Source organism: Salarias fasciatus, chromosome 9 (genome assembly GCF_902148845.1).
Source record: "Salarias fasciatus chromosome 9, fSalaFa1.1, whole genome shotgun sequence".
Taxonomy (NCBI): domain Eukaryota; kingdom Metazoa; phylum Chordata; class Actinopteri; order Blenniiformes; family Blenniidae; genus Salarias; species Salarias fasciatus.
In genome coordinates, this window is record NC_043753.1 from 6,396,683 (window position 1) to 6,409,354 (window position 12,672).

Genomic DNA, 12,672 nt, shown 5'->3' on the forward strand with positions numbered 1-12,672 from the left:
CTAAGAGCTAAAATCAAAAATACACGAATGAGTGTGTGTGTGTGTGTGTGTGTGTGTGTGTGTGTGCGTGTCAAAGAAAGGACAAACAAACCGTCGAGCTGCACAGGAAGCCTTGGTGTTTGCTGAATGAACAGGCTGCAGTGCCACATGCTAATGCTGTTAGTATTTTTTATTTTTCTAAATGAAGCTTCAGTAAATGAATGTTTTTTTTTTTTCAACAAGCAGCTGCTGGATGAACGCTGAACACATCAGAGCATCCTGCCTGAGGAACACGGCATGCTAAACACAGCTCAGGTGAAATCGGCAGGCTGCAACAGGCTTTGAAGGAAGGTGAAACAAAGTGAGGAACAGCGGAGACGGAGAGCTTCCAGCTCTTTAGACCGGTGACGTCCTGACAGCTCACATTCACTCTGGCAGATTCTCAGCATCTCAATTAGAGACATCACACAGTGAGGCTTGTTCCAGCAGCGTGCTAGACTCGGTGTGTGTGTGGGTTTTAGTGTGTGTAAGTTTTTAGTCTGTGTTTGAGTGTATGTGAGTCTGTTAGTGTTTTGTATCATGAATGTATTTTTTTAAGTTTGTTTTTAAGACATTATGTCTGTTTTAGTATGCATGTGTTGCGTGTGTTTCTCTGGCTTTGTGTGTGTGTGTGTGTGTGTGTGTGTGTGTGTGTGTGTGTGTGTGTGTGTGTGTGTGTGTGTGTGTGTGTGTGTGTGTGTCAGGCCTCAGCCAGACAGCTCATGACCTTCAGCATCAGCTCGTCTTTCTTCAGTTTGGCAGAAACAGGAACTCCTCTCAGTTTGAGCCAAGCAGACAGAGAAGACGAGCTCAGCCTGGACAACTGCAGAAGAAGAAGAAGGAGAGAATGAGAGAAGCAGCGACCCGCCGTCCTCCATCCTCCACGTCTTTTAATCCGACTCCCTCTATAAACAGGAAGTCAGCCGGGTTCCAGTCTTTGTGTTTATAATCTCCACACATCTCCAGCGTGAGCTGAACATTGAAGAAACAGACACGGACTCTGCGATTCAGATCGCCGTGCACGGCGGGCGATAAAGCCGTCTGAAGGTCCCCACGTCTCGGGCTCCCCCAGCAGAGGGAACCTCTGGGAGCTCCATCGATCAGGCCTGATTTATAGAGCACTTTCATTCAGGAGAACATGAGAGGAAACACCGATCCACTCCAGCTAAAGCCCTCTAAATTTATAGTTCAGTTTATGGCAGAGCAGGGAAACAGGTGAAGTGACTGACTCCTTAATTTGATGGGATTAAATTCATTGTTTCGGTCAATCAGGTGTCAAGAAGCAAAAGTGAAAACTGCTGTCAAGTTATCCAAGGTTAGTTTGCTGTTTGCTTCAGCGGCTGCTTCAGGGAAGTCTTGAGTCGGAGGAGATTCGCTCATCCTGAAATCTTCCAAAAATTGATTCAACTTCAGGAAACTTTAAGATTATAGAGCATCTTCCTCCTCTAACATCCAGACTATAGAGCACTTTTCTCCTCTCAGTAACTGATGTAAAGGAGGATCGTGTTCACATTATAACGACGTCTCCATCTGGAGAAGCCGGCTAGTTTTTACCTTCAGCGCTGAGTGAAGTGTATTTACACAGATTGAATTGCACTCAAGTCCTGAAATAGTGAGAGCGACGGTCCGTCCCGTTCCCTAAACGTGCCGCCGGTGCTGTATCGATCGCAGTGAGGCAGCCGGCCAGTGCTTCCTTGTTAAAAAGCCTGCGGAACAATGTGTGCCATAATGCAGCGCTGTAAATAACGGGGGGGAGCGGAGCGCTAAGTGACGTATTGTTTCTGAAATCTTGCAGGTTGGGGCTGTAAAACTGATGAATGTTGTTATTAATGTGCCGGGCTCCCCGTGAGCTCCCGCCTCCTCGGCCCATCCATCACTTTAACGGTCCTCCGCCCCGTCTGAAGGGATGTTTGTACGACGGGACGCTGTGTACGCCGTTCATCACGCCGACGCCCCTCCATACATCACATTAATGTGCGCGGCCCTCCTGGAGGATGTTTACGAGGAAGCCGAGGTTCAGCAAACACTGCTGGACACGCCGAGCCGGAGCTGCTGCTCAGCCTCACACACACCATGAGATCAGGTTCACACAACCAGGGTAGCTGGTTTACGATATTACAGAGGTATATTTTAAACTGCTGCACTTGCTGATTTGACCAAATGAGGAAGGGTAGGAATCTACTTGATTTAATTTCTTGCTTTGTTTAATTTATGTCTCTAACAACAAACAGCTACAGTTCTATTTAGCTGTGTTTCGTATACAAAATTACTCTTTTAATTTATCGAGTTAATTTGAATTTGTCAAACTAATAGGTTAATTTTAAGTTACTTTACCTTGTCAAGGTTAAACAACCACCTGGATGTATTTAGGATAAAAAGCTCCTGAGTCAAACTTAAGCTGCTAAACCACTTTGTAAGTTCAGCCTATTAAACTACTTTACAAATGATTTGATTTATCTTATTAAACTAATGGGATCATTTCACGCTCACAAAACTAACTGCTTAAATTCACAGGATTTTAGCCAATGGGTTAAGTTTATGCTTAAAAACTACTTGGTATGATTATTGTGAATATTTAATGTAATTTATAGGTGCAGGTAACTATACTAATTGGTCAGGTTTAATCTTCCTGACTAGTTGGATAAGTTTCTATTGATTAAAGTTAAGTTTAAAGTAAAAACTAAAGCTTTTGATTGGCTAAAGTGTGATTAGATTCTTTAAAACTACTGTGTTTAATTAAGACTTTAAAATTAGTTGGATAAGTTCAAGTTTAACTTCAGGACATGAAGCTCGGTTCACTAAATCTTCACTCCGCATGAGCCTGAAACTCAAACCTTCAGGAGAAGAGTGTGAGTCTGATCCCTCCCTCCACCCCGTCCTCCTCCGGAGGATCGGTTTATCGTCTCACCTGGTTGTTTCGGGCCATTTGCTCCACGTCTTCCACAGCAGGTTTGGACTTCTTGGCCTTTATTTTGAAGGCCACTTTCTGAAGAAACAGAAACACATAATGATGAAAACTTTTCTGAAATTTGGACCGAAACAGTTCATGAAAGCAAAGCAGGTTCATGAAAAAGTGAGAATGGTTGCTAGCTGGAGTGACCTTCTCTCTGCTGGCAGTGGGATCCTTGTCGGTGGAGTTCTGAGGCTCTGATGGAGCGGCTGGCGGTCTCCAGCTCGCTGCGTCTTCCTGTGTGTCCCTGCTGGACTCGGCCCTGGTCTTCTCAGAGCTGGTCTTGCCGCTGGTTTTCAGGATGGGCTTGGTTTTTGCTCTGACCTCCAGCTTTGGGCTGATGACGGCGCCCGGTCTGATCTTGGGACTGAGGCTGGAGAGGTGCCTGACGTTCGGAGGGTCGGACGGCCGGGGACGTTTGGGCTGACGGTTGAAGCGAGGCACGATCGGCGGAGGGCGGAGCGGGAGCGACGTAGGAAAAGGAGGGGCTGCAGGGGAGGTGGAGGTGGTGGGAGTCGTCCTCCCAAAGGGAGGAAGCGTCACCCGCTCCTCCCCTCCGACCCTCCTCCGCTCCTTCTCGGCCCTCAGCAGCGCCACGTTGACGTGACGAGACGGGTGCTTGTTCTTGAAAATGGGAACGAGTTTGGGATGAGCAGGAGGAGGAGGTGGAGGTGGAGGGGGGAGGGTGGAGGAGGGTGTGGAGCAGGAGCGAGCCTGCCGGTGGAGCTGGAGAGAACAGGTGGAGTTGAGGGAAGAGGCTGGCTGAAAAGGCGAGGGTGAGAAGGCGAGGGCGACGGACGAAGCTGTCTGGAGGGACGGGAGAGAAGAGGAGGATGATGAAGGTGGCTTCAGGAGAGGGACGGAGGAGGTGGAGATGAGGGGCGGAGCGGCACGGTGTTGAGGAAGAGACGAGGTGGAGAAGGAAGAAGGCCAGCCTGCGTCTTTCGTACACTGCGTCACTCTGCTGTGAAACCGTCCATCTGCGAGCTCCACAGCGCCGCCCTGCTGGCAGACCAGGGAGGAGGCGGGGGGCTGCGGCCCAAACAAAGACCTCCCGGGTTGAGGAGGAAGAGGAGGAGGAGGAAGAGGAGGCAGCTGGGTGAGGACCGGCCTGATGGAGGAGGAGGCGGCGGTCAGGTTCATCTGCTCCCCGTCAGACTCCTGAGGAAGAAAAACGCTCTGAAAAGTCAGGAACTCCTCCATCATTTCCAACATTTGGCCACTAGATGTTGCTGTTTGACAGCAGGAAGCTGCGACAGCACCACAGGAAAACCTCCACTAGTGGATCTGACTGACAGAGCAAGTTCAATTTTAAGTAGATATGATCAAATATGCATCAGAAAACACAGTTCAGAGTGTTCAGAAGTTTGCGATGGAATAAAAAAGAAACTTTTGCCATGATGAAGGTTAACGGGTGTTTTTTTCCTCTTCACTAACGCAGGTTCTGACAGAGCGAAACTGTATTTCTCTTCACTATCTGCCTCAGTGTGTGAATTAAGGCACAACAGGAAGTGACTGAGCACAGAAAACCAGGTCCTGAGGCAACAACAAAACAGTGGATTTGTTACTTTTTCGATCTATGATGCTTTAAAATCTGCCCAACAGTCTCTCTGGAACACAGAATAAACTTTTCTCACACAGACAGTGATTCAACTCCACATTCTGCATGAAGCTTGGTATTCTGACTGTCAGCATAACAACTTCATGTTCCCACTATTTTAACTTTAAATTCTAAAATCATGTCAAGACTTTTTAAAATAAATGCTTCATGTTCTCAAAATTCCAACTTCATGTCCTCAGTGTTCTGACTTTATCGTATTGACCGATCAGCTTTTTCTTATTTTTTCCACTTTATATTTTTAGCATTTTGATTATAATCTCAATAGTCTGACTTTACATTGAGTTCATATTCACACATTTTCCACTTTATAAACTCCACAAGTGTTTCTCCTTATTCCATCAGTTTGGGGCAATTCTTCCTTTTCCCATGAAAACCTGCACCGAGGTGAAAGTTGTGTTCATTCAGCGAGCCGCTCTGAAACCCGATGGCGGCATAACGGCTGCTAAACTCTAACTTATCTCCAATATTGATCAAAATCTGCCACAAACCTGAAGATAAAACCCAGAAGAGACCCTTTGATGAATTGTTAAGAGGAGCGTAAACTGGGGCTCGGTCCTCGCAGAGAAAATAAACTCTCCTGGCAGCTGCTCTGGATGGAAATGAGCCCGATAAATATTTGAGTTTCAGCGTGTGAGCAGTGAATCGATCTCTGCGGGAGTCTCTCCTGCTGATAAAAAGCTCCTCGGCCGCACTCTGAATGAGAAAAACCTCTTTTTCAGTCCTCAGCGGCTGCAGACTCCAGCGCTGAAGATGAGAAATGACTTTAATTCCAGCGGTTTTATTATATTTTAAAGTTTCACCGGCTCCTTTCCGCTGCTGCAGAGGTGACCGCCTTCAACCTGAAGGCTGTTTCTTTATCTGAAAGGTTATTTTAACTAAAAAGTATCCAGAACGCAGCATTTTCAGAGCGTGGGGCCGGGAGTGGGCCGCCGGCCAGCTGTTTTTATTCCCTCAAAGTGTTTCATTACAGCGAGAAGACGAGTTCCAGGGGGAACGAGCGGAGCGGTGACTCAGACCTGAGTGGAAACACGCGGCCGGTACCTGGACGGCGGAGGCCGGGGTCAGGCCGAGCGCGCCGTAGCGGGGTCGGCTGCTCAGCCGCGCCGGGACGCCGCACACACTCCGCAGGGCGTCCCGGGCGTCGGACAGGAAGCGGCGCAGCGCCCCCTGCAGGTCCGCCCGGGGGCAGCACTGCGGCGGCTGCAGGCGGATGCAGCTCAGAGGGTAGCTGCTCAGCAGGGGGTTAAAGAAGAATTCACTCTCTTTACTCACACAGAAGACCTGCTTCACCGTGTTTTTATCTTTTCATGTCTCACTTCATGTTCTCAGCTGAGACATTTTACTAAAACCTGAAAAACGTAACTAGTTACTGCTTAAAGTTAGTTAACGAGTGCCTGCTAATGCTAATGCTAATCATGATCAGGCTATTTCAAATTATTTAAAATATCACAATCACTACTTCTTTCAAAAGTACTGAATCAACTTATGAGCAACTGTAAATAAAAAGTTACTAATGACTTGAAGTTCCTTTTAATGTTCGGTGTAAATGATGCTAGCATGACCGTACTATTGTAACATTAGCTAGCATTAGCGTTAGCTTCAGGTGAGCGGTGCTGATCAGCCTGATGAAGATGCTCTATAATCTGGATGACAGGTGTAGTAAAACGTTAAGTTTAAAGTTACTTAATTTGATGAAAGGAAACATAACTTCCTCCAGTGATGAAAACAGTATTTTTATTCTATTTCAATCAAAGCAATAAGCAGACGTGTTAATCTGCAGTCTGAGCTCACATGTTGGGCTGAGTGATCACACTAATCTGATGAGTGTTTGAGGATACGTGAAGAGTTTCTGTCCCACCAGTTTGAAGTAAACGCTGCAGTAAACCTCCTTCTCCTCCAGCAGCTGCGGGAGTCTGTAACCGTACTGTCAGAAACACACAGGAGTCCATTATTAAAACACTCACACCGCGAAGCAAAAGTACAACTCAACACAAAAACTCAACTTTACACACAAATAACAAACTAGAAAAATGTTTGAATAAAATAAGGAATGAACAATTCACAGAGAAATGGATGAACACCAACAAGAAGACACATACAATAACACAGAAATATGTAAACAAAAGGAGTCAAAGGAACAAATATATCAAAATAGGTCATGAAATACAGTAAAAACAGAAATCAAAATAGTTAAAATAAGATAGAAAAATGCAAAAACTACCCAGTAGCAAATAAAATGTAGCTTTTTAATTGGAAAAACTTATAAAACTGCAATTAAAATAGAAACAAAATCCATGCAAACAAAAAAGAATAAATCACTGAAATAAGAGTTTTATTGGTTGTCTTAGTGTGTGTGTGTGTGTGTGTGGGTGTGTGTACCAGCAGGTTCCAGTGTCTCTGCAGGTCTCCGTAGGTCCTGAACGGTCCGTCTGCAGGCAGCCGGCGGCTGATAGAGATGATCTGACCTTTCTTCATGCTGACACACACACACACACACACACACGCTCAGTCTCGTATTTCTATCCTTGTGGGGACCTTCCATTGACTCCCATTCATGTCTAGCCCCTAACCCTGACCCTTACCCTAACCCTAACCCACACCACAACAAAGCCTAACCCTAAAGAAATGTTTTTGCACTTTTACTTTTTTCAGTAACAACAACATGGTCAAGAAAACACTGTTTCTCCTACTTAGGACCAGAAAAAGGTCCCCACAAGGCACGTCGTTCCACGTTTTGCTATCCATGTGGGGACATTTGGCCCCAACAAGGATAGAAATACAAGAACACACACACACACACACACACACACACACACACACACACACACACAGTGACTGACAGCTTAAACAGAGCAGCAGCTCCACCTGCTGGTCACAGCCGGTATAACAAACAAAGCCTCATTAAAAGCTCAGTCAGTGAAGTTCTGACCCGACAGATTGACCTGCCGTTCCTGCTGTGTCCAGCAGGGGGAGACCTACCTGGGCAGGACGTGGCACCAGAGACATCCTGGATCCAGAACGTAATCTGGATCACTGAAGAACCTCCTCAGGACCAACGGAGGGAAGCCAAAGTCCTCCAGCTGAGAATCCCACAACAGGAATCAAGACCAGTGATATCTGACAGTCAGCTGACCTTTGACCCTGGCGCTGTGGCCACTCACTGTGGTTGGAGGCAGCCGGACGGTGCGAGCTTCAACGCTCAGACACAGCTGACCGTTACTGGCGTTCATCTTGAAGCCTGACAAAAACACACACATCTTTAATGCAGCCGATCGGAGCGTCGTGTTGTGATGAAGAAGAGACGAGGACACTCACTGACGGCGTTGAGTCTTCCTCTCTCGGTCAGGAAGTCTTTTCCTGAAAACGCAAGATTTCCTGAGCGCTCACAGATCTGTTAGCCTGTTAGCTTTCAGACAAACCGGGCTGCTCGGGGGTCAAACTAATCCTGAGTATGATTTGAAAATCAAGCTTGAAAAGTTCCAAAACAAGTCTTAGGTCAAGTCTAGAACTACAATCAAGTCTAAAATCATTAAATAAAGACTGAAAAGTCTAGAAATAAATCTCAAATCAAGTCCAAACTCTTTACTACAAATCCCAAAAATGAGGTTCAAGACCAAGACTTAAATGGGCCAAAGAAGTCCCACATCAAGAATCTGGCATTTTCAAATCAGGCTTGAATTTAAGAACAAAAAGCCTCTAAATCCCGTCGTCACACCAAGTCAAGAAAACAAAATCAAACTCAAGATCAAGACTAATTAAGCCCAACATAGTGTTACTTCAAGATCAAAAGGTTTTAAATAAAGTCCAAAAACACAACTAAAAGAACCTTCACCGAGATCAAAATCAGGTCAAAGGTCAAGACTGGAAACATCAGAATCAAGACTGCAGTGTTCCAGTGTTTCAAATCAAGACAAGAAAAAGGCCCAAATCAAGTCTGGAATCAAAGCGAGACAGTGTACACACACACGCACACACACGCACACACACGCGCGCGCTCACACACACACACACACACACACACACACACACACACACACACACACACACACACACACAAACACACACACACACACACACACACACACACACACACACACACACACACACACACAGCCTTGGCCCTGAGAGAGAAACGCTGAGTCATGTTAACGCTGAGTCTCGGTTCTTCAGCTCCACAAATCAAACTTCTCCTCCTGAGTTGATGATTAAAAACGACGGTGTAAAGTTTGATGCATGGAGTTAAAAAGTCCTCCTGATATTGTGTGTGGAGGTGTGTGTGCAGAGCGTCCAGGTCATGTGACTCCTGTGTTTGTTTATAAGTGCAGCTGCGGGCGTTTATCAGCTCGAGCACTTTTCTCTGTCTGTTATCTGCTAAAGACGTCTTGAATGCTCGATTTCTCCCCACATCTGTCACTTCAGAGAGGTTCTTCCAGGAGAAAATGTTAGTTTTGCTTCCAGTCGTGTTATTCCTAAGAAACTTTTCTTCTCTAAAACACTCTGACTAGACTCAACTTGGTTGTTTCTGAGAGAATCTAAAGACTGAAGATGTTCTGGAACCGTCTGCTGTGTTTCTAAGACAACATTCCCCTAACCTGTTTCTGGATCCGGAAGAATAAAATTGATAAAAAGAAAATAAAAAGAGAAAAGGGAGAAGACAAAGGGCAAAAGGAAGATAAGAGACAGGAAATGGGGGAGAAAACCAGTAGAAAAAGAAAAAACAAGAAAAATGAGTAAGGATTGAAGAGGAGAAAAAAGATAAAAAAAAAATCAGTAAAAAGGATAAAGGGGAACAACCAAAATAAGAAAGAAAAATGGAAAAAAATAAAGAGGTTAAAAAACAAGAAAAGAAGGAAAAAATAAAAACAAAAAAAGGGAAATGAAAAAGAGACAATGGAGAAAAATAAAGGGTAAAAAGAGGGAAGAAAAAATGTTGACTTTGTCCAAAATTGATCTAACAGGAAACACTGTGGCTAAATAAACAGCTAAACAGGCTACAGTGGGAGAATCCATTTCAAGACAGGAAACAACTCGAAAAAAAGAAACGGCCATGAAAGTTCAAAATGTAGCAAAATATATCGAAACTGCAGCTGTGGAGTTTCAGATGCTGGAAAATGGTGAAAATTTCTCAAAAACGTTAAAGTGCCTGGTCCAAGAGAAAAAACAAACATTCATGAGATCTCAGTTTTTCTTTCCGTGTCACATCACGTCCTGACTTCTATTAGGAGACGAGGCTGCTGAGAGCCGCGAAAAGATTTAATTACTTTATCTTTCTCTTAAAATCTGAAAAGTTAGGAAGGGAGGCGTCTGTACCGCAGACCAGGTGAAGCCCCGCCTTGTTCCAGCCGGGAGCCAATCGGGTGACGAGAGAGTAGGAGAGGCAACGCTGAAGGTCAGCAGGAAACACACACTGAGGAGGGGCCAGCTGCAAGCGCACACACACACACACACACACACACACACACACACACACACACACACACACACACACACACACACACACAGATTTCACTCTGAATAAAGTTGTACCAGAAATGTGATTAAATCTGAAAGCGTCTCTGACCTGTAGGTGGCGCCTGTGAGCGAAGGCCTGGACGATGCCTTTATGGAAAAACGGGATCTGCAGGATCAATATCGTTTTCATCATCCTCACTTTAAAAACAGGAAGTGGAACACAGATAAGTGGCGCTCCAGCTGTTCCTGAAGGCCTCTTCAAAGCTGCGATAATCCCAGTCTCTAAACTGTCTTTGAACAACTCCTAAAAGGCAGCAAAAGGATAACGTCCAGACAGTCCCTGAATGCCTCTTCATAAAGACACTACACTCTGGCCTGTCCAAAAATGCCAATATGACCAGTCCTTAGACTCGTCCTTGAATGCCTCACCTTGACCACAAAACCACAAACACCCAGTCTCCGTATGGTCCTTGAACACCTCTCCAAGCAGCTGTTACTGAAACCTCAAAGCAACAGAACTATGGAGGGTCCTTGAACGCCACTCAAAATTGACCAGAGACAAGTGACACTCTGATCAGCACTTAAACTCCTCTTCATGATCACCGGCGTCACAATGACCGACACTTTGTAGTGTCCTTGAACACATCTACAAAATGCTAGAACAAAACTGATCTCAGGGTGGAAATATAAAAGTGTTTGTTTCTTACAGTCATGAGAGCTGTGATCTCAGTGAAGGAGTCCAGAGCAGGACAGGCCACAACGTCCTGGAACAGCAGCACCAGCTCCCTGTGACCACAACAACAACCACAACAATGAGAACAACAACAACAACAACAGCAGCAGCAGCAGCTCCCATTGAGGACAGCAGCCGGACCTGCAGGTCTGGATCTGTCTGGTCCTCGGCTCCTCATCCTCCTGCAGACTCAGAGTGACGCTCAGTAAAGCCTTCAGATCTGGAGTCTGCAGGAAAAACAGCGACTGAGGGACGTTTCCGCTCATCCTGGAAGCAAAGAGAAGACGGTTCAACACAGAGGCCAAGACCAGGACAGAGATGAAGTTTTTAATGATTGTAAAACACTGAAGTGAAAAATCAAAATATTCACTCCATCACAGTCACGAAGTCTACATATGCTCAGATTCAGTATTTTATATTTGTTTTTCACAGGTTTACAATGAAATGTTGAATTTAAATGAAATGCAGGGACTTCGCCCAAAACAGAAAATTTTATTTTACCTCAGGATTTATCTAAAAACCAAACAAACAAAAAGCAAAATTCTCAGATCAACTCCTGAACATCATCTTATAACAAAAAAAAAACAAAAAATAAAACTGTTAATATCCTCTATTATGACATTTAAAACACACAAATATACAGTACATGTTATATTTAATAAAAATGTTACCGACAGTCCTTTAATAGTAACAGAACCATTATTGACCACAATGTGTTCGTATCTATTCAAATGCAAACTTATTTCAGAAAAGCAATCCTATTGGTGATGAAATATTGATGGCAAAAACAATATTTCATTTGGGAAGATTTAACTTTAGGAGACTAATTGCTAGTTAGCTACTAAGTGCTTATGATGAAGTTAGTACACATTTACGGCTCTTAAGACTATGAATAAGATGAAGAAACAGAGAATTTAAAACAACAAATTCTGAATACTTAAATTCGCTCACACTTGCCTGTTTTTTAATGTTTTAACTCACAAAAAACAAGTTAGCTACAGTGAGCTAAAGCTACATGTAGCTAATGCTAAATTCTGTTTTCCTGTTTGTTAAATTACAATTTAATTTATTCGGTTAATGTTCTCTTTTTTACTGAACCGAGAGAGATAATAACTTTTTAATGTAATGTAATAACGACAGAAATTAGAAGATATTATAGCATTTACCTTGATAAGCCTCTCCCAGCCAAAGATATGCTATAAAAGTTAGATGTCTCACTCTGTGCAGTGTTGAAAGGCTGCCTGTTAAGTTCAGCGTTACATTTATCACCGAATTACAAATATTTTTTAAGTCATTACACTTGAAAAGAGGAACAACATAAAATAAACAGAACTTAAAGAATTAAAATGGATGCAGTAGTTTGATATATATATAACAGCGGGTGAAGAAGGATTACATTGAATGACTGTATGAATGAGTTGAGATTTTTGAGAAGAAGGCCTATTCTCACAACCCAAACAGGATAATCTTGTTCATATTTCTTTCTTTTTTTGCTCAACCATCCTGTTTTAAGTGTGTTGATTAATGTATATGCAGCTACATTTACATGGATAGATTAAGGTGAGATTTAAAATATTTTCATTTTAGGGTTGGGGGCGGGGTCTGTTTCTGACTTCAACCGAAAGTGTTTCGAGTTCTTTTTTTTAAGAGTTTATTAAGTTTTTAGTGAGCTCTATGAAACTAAAGTGTGAGTTGAGTTTAATATGTGGTCAGAGAGGGGCTCTGTGTGAATTCTACGGAAGAGTGACACCTCGTAACAATAGAGAATCTAACCTGAGATTTATGAGTATCTATGCAGTAAAAACAACACTTCGACTGATTTACCGACTCGTGCTGACTTTTTCAACGTGTACAAATCTGAGGGTGACTTTATGTAGGAGTAGGAACTCCGTATGGCCG

The 12,672-nt window shown here is 43.9% G+C and overlaps 1 protein-coding gene across 1 annotated transcript; it reads right to left on the bottom strand.

The window, feature by feature from the left end:
- Nucleotides 1–718: 718 nt before the first annotated feature.
- Nucleotides 719–11,039, bottom strand: c9h18orf63 (chromosome 9 C18orf63 homolog). Its single transcript, XM_030100046.1, has 13 exons — nt 10,915–11,039; nt 10,748–10,826; nt 10,150–10,206; nt 9,900–10,011; nt 7,905–7,946; nt 7,751–7,827; nt 7,569–7,669; nt 6,969–7,065; nt 6,428–6,513; nt 5,631–5,817; nt 3,119–4,129; nt 2,927–3,004; nt 719–841 (listed from the first exon to the last, which is right to left on the bottom strand). The coding sequence occupies exons 1-13, from the start codon at nt 11,037–11,039 to the stop codon at nt 719–721; spliced, it is 2,175 nt and encodes a 724-aa protein (XP_029955906.1).
- Nucleotides 11,040–12,672: the final 1,633 nt, after the last annotated feature.